Source organism: Prunus dulcis, chromosome 7 (genome assembly GCF_902201215.1).
Source record: "Prunus dulcis chromosome 7, ALMONDv2, whole genome shotgun sequence".
In the NCBI taxonomy this organism is placed as follows: Eukaryota; Viridiplantae; Streptophyta; class Magnoliopsida; order Rosales; family Rosaceae; genus Prunus; species Prunus dulcis.
In genome coordinates this window covers 534,830-549,420 of record NC_047656.1, presented here as the reverse complement: position 1 = coordinate 549,420, position 14,591 = coordinate 534,830, and the positions used below count along the sequence as shown (strand labels likewise).

Here is a 14,591-nt window from a genome sequence, read left to right as displayed (position 1 = left end):
TAAATTTAAGTATGGGTTCGAATGAAGGTGTGTGGGTTCGTTGTATCGGATTTTCCTAGAGAGACATAATAAGAGAAACTTTCATCTTAACTTTGAACCTAATTTTCATTTGCATATCAAATAGTAGAGCATTATAAATTTTATATAAATTTTAAGAAATAGATAGGAGTTATTAGTGAGATATTATTGGGTTCTCAACTAAAAGGATTTGATGAAAGTTCGTATTGTCATTTGATTTGGTATTGCTATCATAAAAATGAAGAACTTTCTGTGGTAAGAAACAAAATTCCCTTGACAAAACTACGATTACTTAAGCACAACTCATTAAATCCAAACTTAAAAATTGAGAAACCTAGTACTTGTAAGGATCAAGACTTGCATGAAACCAAACTGGAAAAACCCCTTAGTTTTCTTTGCCCACCCGATTCCTTCTTTCTTTTTTGTTGTGAAATTCTTCTTGTACCTTTTGGTTAAGATTATGGAGAGAAAATCCTGAGGAGAAAATTAGAGAAGAAAGAAGAGAACTATCAAGTTACTGCTTGGGTGGAAGGGTGCGTCTTTTTTGTTGTTTAAAAATTGAACCAGACTGTGATTGTTTGGTTTGGTTTGGTTTTGAGATATTGCATAATCCAAGAATTTCACCTCTAATTATGAAATTCAAATGCCCCTGACTATCCCTGTTAATCATTACTCTGATTCCAACGGGCAACAAAATAGGACCGAAATCCTATTACGTTATCCCATGCTAATGTATCCAGAGCATAGGCTTACTTTGAGCACTCTAATTTCTTCAAAGTAACAACACCGGAGGCACGACCCGGCCAAATAAGGCTAGGATCGTAGAGACGATAGAAGGGACCGGCCAACCGATGCACACCAGAGGTGGACCGGTCGACCCAACCCAAGGTTTACCTACAAGCTTTTTAACTGCAACAACTTAAATATACTCTATTGGAACTGAAATTACCGTGGCTGCTAGCACCCCGACTTGCCCTCCAATGGATCCTCGTTAAGGCATTGAGATTGTACTCATTCCAATTACTAGACTTTATGAGTCCGGTATTGTTATTTATTGTCACTACCTCCCCATGTCAGGATTGGGTAATTTGCACGCATGCTACCTTCCTTGGAAATGGTAGTTGTATCTCAGGTTTCTTCTCTTGAATCAAACCCTAATTCTCTATCACCCGTCACCACCATGGTAGGCCACTATCCTACCATCGAAAGAGTATAGGGTAGATATTTGAATGATGTGTTGCCAGCATGATGGATATGCGATCCGTTGAGTTATCATGAATCATCAGAGCAACCAGCAGAGCTCGCGTCAGCCTTTTATCTAATAAATGCATCCCTTCCAAAAGTCGAGGTTTATTACACGTATCAGCTCTAAAATTACTATGGTTATCTGAGTAGTAGGTATCATCAAACAAACTATAACTGATTTAATGAGCCATTCGCTAAATCGAATCGAACTGTCTACTTTTATATTTATATTTATTTTATTTTATTTTGCATGTGTAATCCTCTCATTGGAAAATAACTATATATAAATGTTTATGATGTAAAATCAACGGTATATGCGGGAATATTGAGCTGCACGTAAAGTAAATAAGACACAATATCATGCCTACGTCCTCGGAGAGCAGCAATAGTAACTTTTCACTATATAAAATAATAGGGCAACATCTTTAGTGTTCACAATATATGTGGCTCACTGATATTTCTCTCCACTCACTCACCCTATTTCTTCATTCTCTTCTTTCTTCTCTTCCTTTCTTTCCTTTCTACTTGGGCTCTCATTTCTTCTCAGATGGTGTGTGTAAAATGCAAGAGAAGGATGAAGCCTTTTTATAGGCAAAGTTGATAGCTTCCCGTGAATTGTGGTTGACTCTCAAGGGAATATGGCAGACAAACTTCATCATTATTTTTCTTCAATCAATTAGGTAGTGGGCTCTACAGAGCCGGTCCTGGGTTTTCTAAGGCCTAGGGCTAATTTTCTCAAGTGTGCCTCTTTATACAAATTAAACAAATAAATAAATAAATTATCAACTAATTGACAATTTAGAGTCTTTCTGAAAAAATGTCTCTCTATACATCGAGAATTGCCCATTATATGGACAGAATACAAGTTAATTAGGAAAGAACACCTGAAAAACAGCTCACCTTCCACATATACATGTATCTAATTATAGCTAGCCTACCACATATACATGTATCTAATTAATGAAAGAATCTGCTGGCATTTAAATCTGATTTCCTTTGACATCCCCCCTCAAATTGATGCTGGTAAATCGACAAGCATCAATTTGCTAACGAGGAAATGATGGCGCTGACGTGGCATGGATTTGGTGAAGATATCGACAATCTGCAGAGTAGTGGAGACATGTGGAAGGGTGATAACCTGATGATCATAGGCTTCTCGGATGGAGTGACAGTCAACCTCGATGTGCTTGGTGCGTTCGTGACAGACGGGGTTGGCTGCAATTTGGATGGCACTTGTGTTGTCAGCATACAGTGGAGTAGGATGAAGTGGACTGAACCCAAGCTCTGTGAGAAGACCACGCAGCCAAATGATCTCGGAGCACACAGCAGACATGGCGCGATACTCTGCCTTAGTGGATGATTTGGAGACGTGGTCTTGCTTCTTGCATTTCCAAGAGATAAGGGCATCACCAAGAAACATACACCAGCCAGTAGTAGATCTCCTGGTGTCTGGGCAACCAACCCAATCAGCGTCACTATAGGCCTGAAGCTGAAGAGAAGAACCTGTAGGGAAGAACAAGCCACGACTAGGTGTGCCAAGAATATAGCGAATGATGCGGCGAACGGCAGAGAGATGGTGATGCCTCGGGGCATGCATGAACTTGCTGACAGTGTGAACAGCATAAGAGATGTCTGGTCGGGTGATGTTAGATAGATAAGACTACCAACCAGCTTCCGATAGGTAGTAGGATCCGCAAGAAGCTCCCCGTCGTCACGTCGATATTTCACATTAAGTTCCATGGGGGTGTCAACGGAAGTAGTGTTGGTGAGGCCGGCCAACTGAACCAGATCTTGACTGTACTTGTTCTGAAGCAAGAAGGGACCATGAGGTTGATGATGGACCTCTAAACCCAAGAAATAAGTGAGCTGACCAAGATCTTTCATGTGGAAAGTAGAATGCAACAAAGTCTGAACTGCAGAGATTGCCTCCAAGTCGGAGCCAATGATGACAATATCATCCACATAAACAAGAAGAACAACGATACCCATGGATGTCCGTTGTAGAAAAAGAGAGGAGTCATACTGACTCTGAGTGAAAGAAAAACCAAGCAAAGTGGAGCGAAACTTTTCAAACCATAATCGCGGGGCCTGCTTCAAACCATACAAAGAACGTTTCAGTTTGCAAACATCATAGGTAAGGAAGTATGACAGGACCCAAATCAAATTCCGCTTTGGAATTCGAGTCGAACCCTGTGAGTGTTCGACACTTGGCAAATGTCCAGTACAAAAGACCTATTTGCCCTTTTTCTTAAAATTTTGACCTTGACTTCTACCGAAATTTCAGCAGAGTCTCCCCTGTAATTTGCTCAATCCCAAAATTTCCACCTGTCAGAATGAGCAAAATATCTACATAACCAACTGCCAGCACTTCAATAAATATGCCAAAAGTTCCATTCTCGCTCTAGGGCAATATATCAAAGCAATTTTGATCGTCTACGGATTACTTAATTGTTTTACATACCAACACTTTTGAGCCAGAAGGCTCGGAAGTCACGATGGCCCGGTGGTGGATGTCTTGTGCACGCTACAGCCTGGGGGCGCAAAACAGTTGAAAGTGTGAGTGGACCAAAAATAAAGGTTCATAAGATATCTAAGAATATACTAACCCCCATTGTAAGAATAGTGAAATAAATCTAAATACGTATTCTGCATTTAAAGCACACTAAACTCAAGGCATCGTATGTAAATCATATTCGAATTCAATAATTCTTGCATAAAAGCAATGAAATCAAATACAGTTGAGTAAAACTGAATATTTAAACTATCTTTGAAACATATTAAAATCAACGCAGTTACATATTTATAGATATATATGAAATCGCTTTCAAGAGCAATAAAACTTGCATGAAAGCATTGAAATCCAAATTCGCATAAAAACACTGAAATCAAACCTGCATAAAAGCAATGTACTCAAAACTTGAATTAAAGCATTGCAATCAATCAAAACTACCACTTGGATGTACCCCTGTAATTCCGTCAATTCCCCTGGCAGGTCTCGGCGACAAAAGTCTATCAGAGACGCAAACTGGCAGGATACAGGAGACTATAGTCAGCCTGATCCGCTGGCAGGTCTCGATGACACAAAGTCGACTCGAGCCGCTCTGGCAGGATTCAGGGGACCGTAGTCAGCCTGACCCGCAATCCTGGCAGGTCTCGGGGACACAAAGTCAGTCGAGCCGCAAATCCTAGCAGGTCTCGGGACACCAAGTCTGCCGAGCCGCAAATCCTGGCACTCACGGTCCGAGCGTCCCCGAAACTCGTGAGGCAATGTCAAGTGCACTAACAAAACTGAAAAAAAAAATAGACTGGATGACTGAGGGTAATCACCATAGCTGGGTACATGGTGGTTTTAAAATATAATATTTTAGAGAAAGTCTACTAAATAACTGCGTTTCAGTAGATCTGAAATTAAACTGTTATTTCCTCTGGTAAAATTCTCAAACTCTGCTTTTTATCACTTTTAGCATGCTCAACTAAGCAGCATAGGAATAAATCATGCTCGGAAAACATTCCATAAAACTTAATCAAGTTCAAATAATGAAATTTATTCATAGAAACGCATTTATAAAAACTCATTTATATAGAATCATATAAAATCATTTATATAAAATTATTTATGGAAGAAAGTCCACTCACTCCTGGTCCGCGCTAGCTAGACCTCCTGAAGGTCTCTCCTGCGGGCCTGCCTGGTCCCGGGTGCCTGGGTCGACGGAAATGGGTGGCCGGAGGAGGGAGATCGGCGGCGTTGAAGTTTCGGCGAGTTCCCGTCGATTTTCTGCATTTTTCGGCCAGCACAAGCCGTGCCGTCGATGGGGAATGGTCGGGAAAGGAAGGGGACTCGACGACGGTTCCATCGCCACCGGTCCCGTGACCGGTGGTGCCCTGTGGCGGCGCCAGCAAGCTCTGGAAGGCGGCGGCCCGTCTGCGCGCGCGAAGAGAGAGAGAGAGAGAGGGCTGATCGGTTTTTATAGATCCAACTTTGCAATATTTACGGTTATGCCATTGAGACTCTTTTGACCATAACTCTTTCGTTACAACTCCAATTCGGGCCCACTATGTGTCTATGAACTCGTTTCGCGTGCTCTACGCAATGGCGCAAGCGGAATTGTCAAATTCCTTCTCGATCAAAAAGTCACCTTTTTCTTAATAAAATATTACGAGGGCAAAATTGTCTTTTCACAAAATAAAATATTCCTTAATTATGAATTTTTGGTTTGGGATATTACAATCTACCCCCTTACAAAAATTTCATCCTCGAAATTTACGCGCTTGTCACTCGAAGAGGGGAAGGGCCTGCTCCCACATCTACTACTCGGGTCACCACATGGCCATTTTCACTGAAAGTTAAACATTTCCTATTTCAATATCTGAACTGATTGTTTCCCATAGGTGAAGCCAGCCTCCAATTCTGCTTATTATTGTCTAACATATGAGATGGCTCAGATTTTTCTCTTCGGAGCATGGGAATACGAAAAACATCAAGTCATGGTGATAAATCTGCAGGCAAAGTAAGCTTGTAAGTTCCTCGGCCCACACGCTCTATAGTCTCCCTGGGTTCGAAATAGCGAGGGCTTAGTTCTCTCGCTTCCTCAAATTTCACTACACCTTCCTAAGGTGATAAATTTTGATAATTCCCAACTGAAGATCCTTCTAGTATCTGCATAACTCTTTGTCAATCCTGGGTCACTTGAGTTTTTACTGATTAAACCAATATGTTTCTTTATTTTCCACAAAACTTCCAAATACCAATAATCTTTGCTTACCATTCCGTCATCATACTGAGGTGGTTTATACTATGCTTTGCATGCGGCAACAATTGGAAACATCTCAAGTATAGGCACCAGTGGCAAATTTGAGGTTTGTAATCCGAGGAAGATTAGTTCGTCTGACAACTGTCATTTGAGACACACACTGTCCAAGGGGTAACTTCTCACCCCAATCATTCTCTTAGGCTGATTATCTGTCTGGGGTGAATTGCAGTATTAAACTGCAATCAGGTCCCAAAAACTTCTTTTAACTGAGTCCCAACGGGACGTAACTTGGGGTTCTCGATTTAAAACAATAGAGACTGGTACTCCATAAAGTCTCACGATCTTATCTGTGAAAATCTTAGCCGGTTTGTTCAAACTATACTTGGCTCTCACCGGAAAAAATTAATAGACTTGCTGAATCGATTCCTAATTTCCTACACTCCATTCTGCTTACTCTGTGCCCGGGGAAGTTGAACACAAAATCTATTGTAAGTTACTCCCGTTTCCCTTCAGAAATCGGAAATGGTTGCAAGAACCTTGATGATTTCTGTTGCTCGGCTAACACTTGCTGACAAGGTAAGCACTTCCTGGCATACTCTGCTATTTCTTTCATCATAAGAAGCCACTAGCAGAATCTCCATTGAAACTTTATTCTTAGAATCATCTAATCAACCTCCACTCGCCGTGTGATATTTCAAGGATCCTGAACTTGAGCTGCGGGTATTCGTGCTCTTAGCACTGCTCTTTCCTGAAAAGTGACTAGCAGTGCTTCCTTATTATCCATATCTAGCTCAACTTTGCGCTTCCTTAATCCTACCATCACTGATAAATATCTCCGAAGTAGTCCAAATCTTTTGTTAGCTCTAACCATTCTCTTTGCCTCAATTTTCCTGCCTCCTGTATGAATAAATATTGTAATCCTTTGCGAGCTGTAAAGATCTGGCATATTTCCTCATAAAAATACTGCCACCAACTTTTCTAAGCCAAAATTAATGTGGCCCGTTCCAAATCATGAATAGAATACTTCGATTCATGCTTCTCAGCTGTTGAGACGCATAAGCGCTGACTCTACCATGTTGTATTAGCACAAACCCCAATTCTTGTTGCAAAACAACACTGTAGCACACGAAGTTCCCACCAACCTCTTGAAGTACTGAAATCGAAGTAGTGGTCGGCCTGTTCTTGAGTTTAACATAACCCTCTTCACACTTATCTGACCACGCCAATTTAACTTCTTTCTTTGCCAAAGAGATGAGCGGTGTCGCCCTGGTGGATAACCCTTCCACGGAGCGACAGTAATACTCGGCTTACTTAGAAAACTCTGTACCTCAGTAGCACTGTTCGGCCGTAGCCAAAGTTTACTAATACTTCAACCCTTTGAGGATCAACAAAAATGCCATCTGCAGAATTCATGTGTCCTAAACGTCTCACTCTGTCTACCCAACCTGGACACCTGCTGAGCTTGGCATATAGTTGCTTTATTCTTAGAATCCACAACCCAATGTGTAAATATATCATATGTGCCTTCTGTCTCTTGGAATACCCCAAAATGTCGTCCGAGCACACAGTCACGAAGCGATCTCCGTAACGTCGAAACACTGTTCAAGGGCGGTCTAAACTGCGGCTAGTACATTCCTCATCCTCACAGTATCACCAGGAGCTCATAGTGCCCATACCTCATTCGACATGCTGCTTTAGGCATATACTCTTTCTTATATAACACTGGAGCATCCCAATGAGAGAAACTAGACTAGATGAATCTCTTATCTATCAACTCCTGCAATTGAGTCTTTAACTTCTTCAACTTTGCTGGTGTCATTCTGTACAATGCCCAAGGAATGAGCTCCGTTCCTGAAGTGAACTCAAAAATGAACTCGATCTCCTGGTAAGAAGGTAATCCAAGAAGATCCTCGGGAAAAACATCTGAAGATTCCCCTATTATCTCTGGTATCATTTACACGTGCTCAGTGTCCTAAGTGCTCCTTCCTGGGCCACTTACTGAGACACGGTCTCTGGCCAACCAATCTAATCCTTAAAATGACACCCAATCAATCATGCCAAAAGAATTCAATCTGTAACTACAGCAGGTAATACATGCGCTTCCTGCTAGGACATGTTATACAGTCTACCTGTGGCCCTGGTACTTCCACCACATCCCCTCGGCTGACTGCTGTCTCAATTGGCTACACTGATTTGGGCCCACCGCTGAACAAAACCTCCATAAACTGTGGCATCCCTTTTTAAAAGATCTTGATTGTCCATAGTAATATCCTCCAGTAGTATCCCACTGGCAGGGCCCGGAATGGTACCTACCACACCTGGCACATTAGGGCGACTCTCCTGCTAAATCCCGACAACAACTGTCGTCCAATACCTCTGGCTACACTAACCCAAGAGTGGTTTCCAATACTACTACCTTGGCTGGTACCTTCACTGGGACTAAATCCGGGTTGGTAGCCTCCATACTTGCGGCCATTCGATGGTCTGGAACTGTAACTACCACTAACTGATCACAATACCTCGGATGAAGGCCTTTAATCCCATCGTAACAAGGTGATACCTCTTACTTTCAGTCTTTACTAGTGGAAAACCATACTTAGACGGTTGAAACTTTTTCTCGTACTCTGATACAATATCATCCTTTGTCCAACTGCAAAAAGTCTTGCATCTCACATTCTGTAAACTTATGGATAGTACTAACTATTAAATGCGGCTCTAAAATACTTGTCACGTACTAGTCAAAGGATCCCGATATCTCCTCTTAACCGAGTCCCACCAATGTCTGGCGTTTCTGTTCAAAGCTTCATCCTTTCTATCCAATCCTTGTTTAGTGCTGGGTACCACTACTCATCAAAATTTGTAGCCCCCAACCCTCTTTACTTGATCCACCCATCTCACAGATGGATCTCTGGGCTACTCAATCTTGGCTAAAGCCTGAGCTAACAGTTCCAAAGTCTACTAGACGTTAGGATCTCCCTGCACACTAAGTACAGCGGGTACGGCTCCTGACGAGCCTCTAACAAACAACTACTCTACCGGTTCAGATACTGATGCAAGTCATGCCCGATCTGGGGATCCCATTCCCTTACGTCGGGACAACTGTCTAGTTTTCCTACGGACACCACCACCATTAGGGCCCAATTTGAAAAGAAACTGAGAATGCACAAAGTGCAAAGTCTACAGGAAGTGAAACCTTGCTCTGATACCAAATTGACAGGACCCGAATCAAATTCCGCTTTGGAATTCGAGTTGAACCCTGTGCGTGTCCGACACTTGGCAAATGTCGGGTACAAAAGACCTATTTGCCCTTTTTCTTAAAATTTTGACCTTGACTTCTACCGAAATTTCAGCAGAGTCTCCCTTGTAATTTGCTCAATCCCAAAATTTCCACCTGTCAGAATGAGCAAAATATCTACATAACCAACTGCCAGCACTTCAATAAATATGCCAAAAGTTCCATTCTCGCTCTAGGGCAATATATCAGAGCAATTTTGATAGTTTACGGATCACTTAATTGTTTTACATACCAACACTTTTGAACCAGAAGGCGCGGAAGTCACGATGGCCCGGTGGTGGATGTCTTGTGCACGCTACAGCCTGGGGGCGCAAAACAGTTGAAAGTGTGAGTGGACCAAAAATAAAGGTTCATAAAATATCTAAGAATATACTAACCCCCATTGTAAGAATAGTGAAATAAATCTAAATACGTATTCTGCATTTAAAGCATACTAAACTCAAGGCATTATATGTAAATCATATTCGAACTCGATAATTCTCGCATAAAAGCAATGAAATCAAATACAGTTGAGTAAAACTGAATATCTAAACTATCTTTGAAACATATTAAAATCAACGCAGTTACATATTTATAGAAATATATGCAATCGCTTTCAAGAGCAATAAAACTTGCATGAAAGCATTGAAATCCAAATTCGCATAAAAGCACTGAAATCAAACCTGCATAAAAGCAATGTACTCAAAACTTGAATTAAAGCACTGCAATCAATCAAAACTACCACTCGGATGTACCCCTGTAATTCCGTCAATTCCCCTGGCAGGTCTCGGCGACACACAGTCTATCCGAGCCGCAAACTGGCAGGATACAGGGGACTATAGTCAGCCTGATCCGCTGGCAGGTCTCGATGACATAGAGTCGACTCGAGCCGCTCTGGCAGGATTCAGGGGACCGTAGTCAGCCTGATCCGCAATCCTGGCAGGTCTCGGGGACACAAAGTCAGCCGAGCCGCAAATCCTGGCAGGTCTCGAGACACCAAGTTAGCCGAGCCTCAAATCCTGGCACTCACGGTCCGAGAGTCCCCGAAACTCGTGAGGCAATGTCAAGTGCACTGACAGAACTGTAAATCGACTGGATGTCCGTAGACATCGGTCCAACTGAGGGTAATCACCAAAATCGGGTACATGGTGGTTTAAAATATCATATCATAGAAGAGTCTGCTAACTAGCTACTTTTCAGTAAATCTGAAATTAAACTGCTATTTCCTCTGGTAAATTTCTCAAACTCTGCTTTTTATCACTTTTAGTATGCTCAACTAAGCAGCATAGGAATAAAAATACTTTACGGCATAAATCATGCTCGGAAAACATTCCATAAAACTTAATCAAGTTCAAATAATGAAATTTATTCATAGAAACGCATTTATAAAAACTCATTTATATAGAATCATATAAAATCATTTATATAAACTCATTTATATAAAATCATTTATATAACTCATTTATATAAAATCATTTATGGAAGAAAGTCCACTCACTCCTTGTCCGAGCTAGCTAGACCTCCTGAAGGTCTCTCTTGCGGGCCTGCCTGGTCCCGGGTGCCTGGGTCGATGGAAATGGTGGCCGGAGGAGGGAGATCGGCGGCGTTGAAGTTTCGACGAGTTCCCGTCGATTTTCTGCATTTTTCGGCTAGCACAAGCCGTGCCGTCGACGGGTAATGGTCGGGAAAGGAAGGGGACTCGACGGCGGTTCCATCGCCACCGGTCCCGTGGCGGGTGGTGCCCTGTGGCGGCGCCAGCAAGCTCTGGAAGGCGGCGGCCCGTCTGCGCGGCCGAAGAGAGAGAGAGAGGGCTGATCGGTTTTTATAGATCCAACTTTGCAATATTTACGGTTATGCCACTGAGACTCTTTCGTTACAACTCCGATTCGGGCCCACTACATGTCTATGAACTCGTTTCGCCGTGCTCTACGCAATGGAGCAAGCGGAATTGTCAAATTCCTTCTCGATCAAAAAGTGACCTTTTTCTTAATAAAATATTACGAGGGCAAAATTGTCTTTTCACAAAATAAAATATTCCTTAATTATGAATTTTTGGTTTGGGATATTACAAAGTAGGCATACCAGAGGGAAGTTTCAAGTAAACTTCTTCCTTGAGATCACCGTGGAGAAATGCGTTCTTGACATCCATTTGATGTAAGGGCCAGGATTGGGATGCAACAAGGGCGAGTATGGTGCGGACAGTGGTCATTTTGGCAACTGGTGTGAAGGTCTCATCATAGTCGAGGCCATATTCTTGTTTGTTGCCAAGTGCCACTAACCGAGCCTTATAACGGTCTATGGACCCATCAGAACGAAGCTTGACAGAAAACACGAACTTACTGCCAAGGGGTTTCACGGAGGAGGGACATGGAACAATGTCCCAAGTTTGGTTTTCCTCAAGTGCGAGAAGCTCAGTTTCAACCGCTGTCCGCCAACACTCATGCTTCATGGCCTGTGTATAAGACGAAGGAAGAGAAATAGAAGACAAGGTGGCAGGGAAGAGGGAAAGAGGAGAGGAACCAAACCTATCTGGTGGTCTACGAACCCGAGTACTCTGTCTGAGGGGGGGAGGTGCAGTTGCTGGAACAGGAGGTGTAGTTGCTGGAACAGGAGCAGCAGTCGGGGAAGGAGCTGGAGGGGGCTGGGGAGGTGCTGGAGGTTGATGGGAAGTTTTGGAGGAGCGTCGTTGATACACGAAGAGAGGCTGAGAAGGGACTGGAGCTGGAGAAGAGATATTTAAAACAGGAGCTGCAGAAGAGTTAGTAAACATAGGCAAAACAGAAAATGAAGGAGAAACGGGGTCGTGATGCGTGGGAAAAAAATACTGATTTTCTAGAAAGATTACATTTCTAGAAACTCGAATGCGTCGCAAATGTGGATCGTAGCAAAGAAAACCTTTATGGTGGACTGAATATCCTAGGAAAGCACACTGGATCGATTGAGCCATGAGTTTTGTGCGTTCATGTGCAGGAAGATGAACATAACAGACACAACCAAATGTACGAAGGTTGGAATAAGATGGAGGGCGACCAAATAACTTGGTGAAAGGAGAGTTGTGGTGCAATGTGGGAGAAGGCAACCTGTTGATGAGATGGACAGCAGTGGAGAGAGCTTCACACCAAAAACGAGAGGGCGTAGATGACTCTAACAGGAGAGTGCGAACAACATCAAGAAGGTGACGGTTCTTCCTTTCAGCCACCCCATTTTGTTGAGGTGTTGAAGGGCAAGACCGTTGAGAGATGATGCCATGAGTCTGTAGGAAGTCCTGAAACAAATGAGACATATACTCACCCCCATTGTCAGAACGAAGGATTTTGATATGGGCCGAAAATTGGGTCTGAATATATGCATGAAAAATCTTAAAAACAGAAAAGACTTCATCTTTAGAATGTAGAAAATATATCCATGTGAAACGGCTATAGTCGTCAATAAAAGTGACGAAGTATTTGTAATTAGCATGAGAAGTGACTGGTGCCATACCCCACACATCACTATGTATCAAATCAAAAGGTTGGACCACATGGGGTGTGTGAATAGGAATTGACAGAGTCTTACTTTTGCCAAGTCTGCAAGAATTGCAATCAAATTGAACAGCACTAAGAGATGGTGATTCTTTATTCCCAAGAAAACCAGATTTTAGTAAATCATGAAGTACAGTAGAGTTTGGATGTCCGAGACGTTTATGCCACGCTCGGTAATCAACATGAGCAGAATTACAAGAGACAAAGGGTGAAAAAGAAAACAAAGGAAATTGAAGAGGAAAAAGACGTCCCACTTTAGGCCCCTTCGCGATCATCCTCCCTGACTGTTGATCCTGCACAACACAACCAGATTTAGAGAATTCCACTTTGCAATCATTATCAACCAACTGACCGACAGACACAAGATTGGTGGTAAGACCAGGAGATACAAAGACATCAGTGAGAGAGGAAGAAACATCACCAGTGGCCGTGATAGGTAAATGATTGCCATCAGCAGTATGAATTTTGAGATTTCCAAAATATTTGTTTACATTGGTAAGAGAATCAGCATTGTTTGTCATATGATGGGAAGCCCCGGAATCAAAGTACCAAGGAGATGATGTAGAGAAGGGTTTACCTGAGAGTCCTAAAGCTGAAAATGCAGAAATGATCATTTGTTGAATCATGTCAGGGGTCACAGGTTGAACAGGAGCACTTTGTGTCAGCGGTACTGCAGTCACAGAACTACTAGCACTAGAAGAGCCAACGGAGACAGTATATGCGGTCTCTGATTTCTTGGGGGGTCGAGTAGGACATTCCTTGATGATATGGCCATCCTTTTTGCAGTAGTTGCAGAATTTTCGGGGACAATTTGCAGCATAATGACCAAATCCCTTGCAACAAAAACACTGAACAGTGCTCATATCCCTGCCTCGTGGCTTACCTTGTGCTGCATAGGCCACAGGAACAGATGCAGACCGCCGTTGTTCCATGGTGGTTTGAGTGAGAAGGCGCTGTTCCTCGCGAAGGAGATCATTGAGGCATGTATCCAAGGAGGGGACAGATTCTCGGTTCATAAGATTGGATCTGGTGCCTTCAAATTCAGGTCTCAGTTTCATTAGAAATTGATCCCTCTGGGTAGTTTCATGGACAGATTGAACAGAACTAAGACCTTCGGATGGTAAGTCAGCATAAACTATATCAGTGTATTCACCCCAAAGATTAGTGAATCTAGAGTAAAAATCAGAGATAGAAAGGCTATCCTGTTGGAGAACGGCCAATTCATGTTCAAGCTGGAACCGACGAGCAGTGTTTCGTTGACTATAGATCTTCTTCAGGTAAGTCCACATCTGAGCTGCAGTCTGAGATGATCGAAGGTTCAAGATGATATTAGGGTCGACAGATCCTAAAATCCATGTCATAACTTGAGCGTCCTTGACTTCCCACTTGGCCTGCTGGTCTTTGTCTTTGTTTTTGTCAGGAGCTGGGTTACTTCCATCAACATGGCCCCACGCCTCCTTACCTTTGACGAAAATCCCGAAGTGAAACGCCCAAGCAGAGTAGTTCTTGCCATTGAAACGAATCAAAGAAACCTCAGACTTATCCGAAGACATGATGTCAAGAGAACTTGATCAAGAATAACCGAGACTAAGAGACTTGAGAGCAAGAGATAACTGAGACTAAGAGACTTGGGAGCGAGAGAGATAATTCAGAGCTATAGCTCTGATACCATGACAATTTAGAGTCTTTTCTGAAAAAGGTGTATCTCTATACATCGAGAATTGCCCATTATATGGACAGAATACAAGTTAATTAGGAAAGAACACAGGCTGATATTCAGCC

General features: G+C 42.6%; 1 protein-coding gene across 1 annotated transcript; it reads right to left on the bottom strand.

Moving 5' to 3' along the window:
* Positions 1-2,272: 2,272 nt before the first annotated feature.
* LOC117633964 (uncharacterized mitochondrial protein AtMg00810-like) lies at positions 2,273-3,252 on the bottom strand. Its single transcript, XM_034367837.1, has 2 exons — positions 2,865-3,252; positions 2,273-2,766 (listed from the first exon to the last, which is right to left on the bottom strand). The coding sequence occupies exons 1-2, from the start codon at positions 3,250-3,252 to the stop codon at positions 2,273-2,275; spliced, it is 882 nt and encodes a 293-aa protein (XP_034223728.1).
* Positions 3,253-14,591: the final 11,339 nt, after the last annotated feature.

Coding starts and splice junctions, on each gene's coding strand:
- LOC117633964 (XM_034367837.1), bottom strand. CDS start 3,252: ATGGGTATCGTTGTTCTTCTTGTTTATGTGGATGATATTGTCATCATT. Junction 2,767..2,864: donor GCTGTTCACACTGTCAGCAA/GTTCATGCATGC, acceptor TCTTCCCTACAG/GTTCTTCTCTTCAGCTTCAG.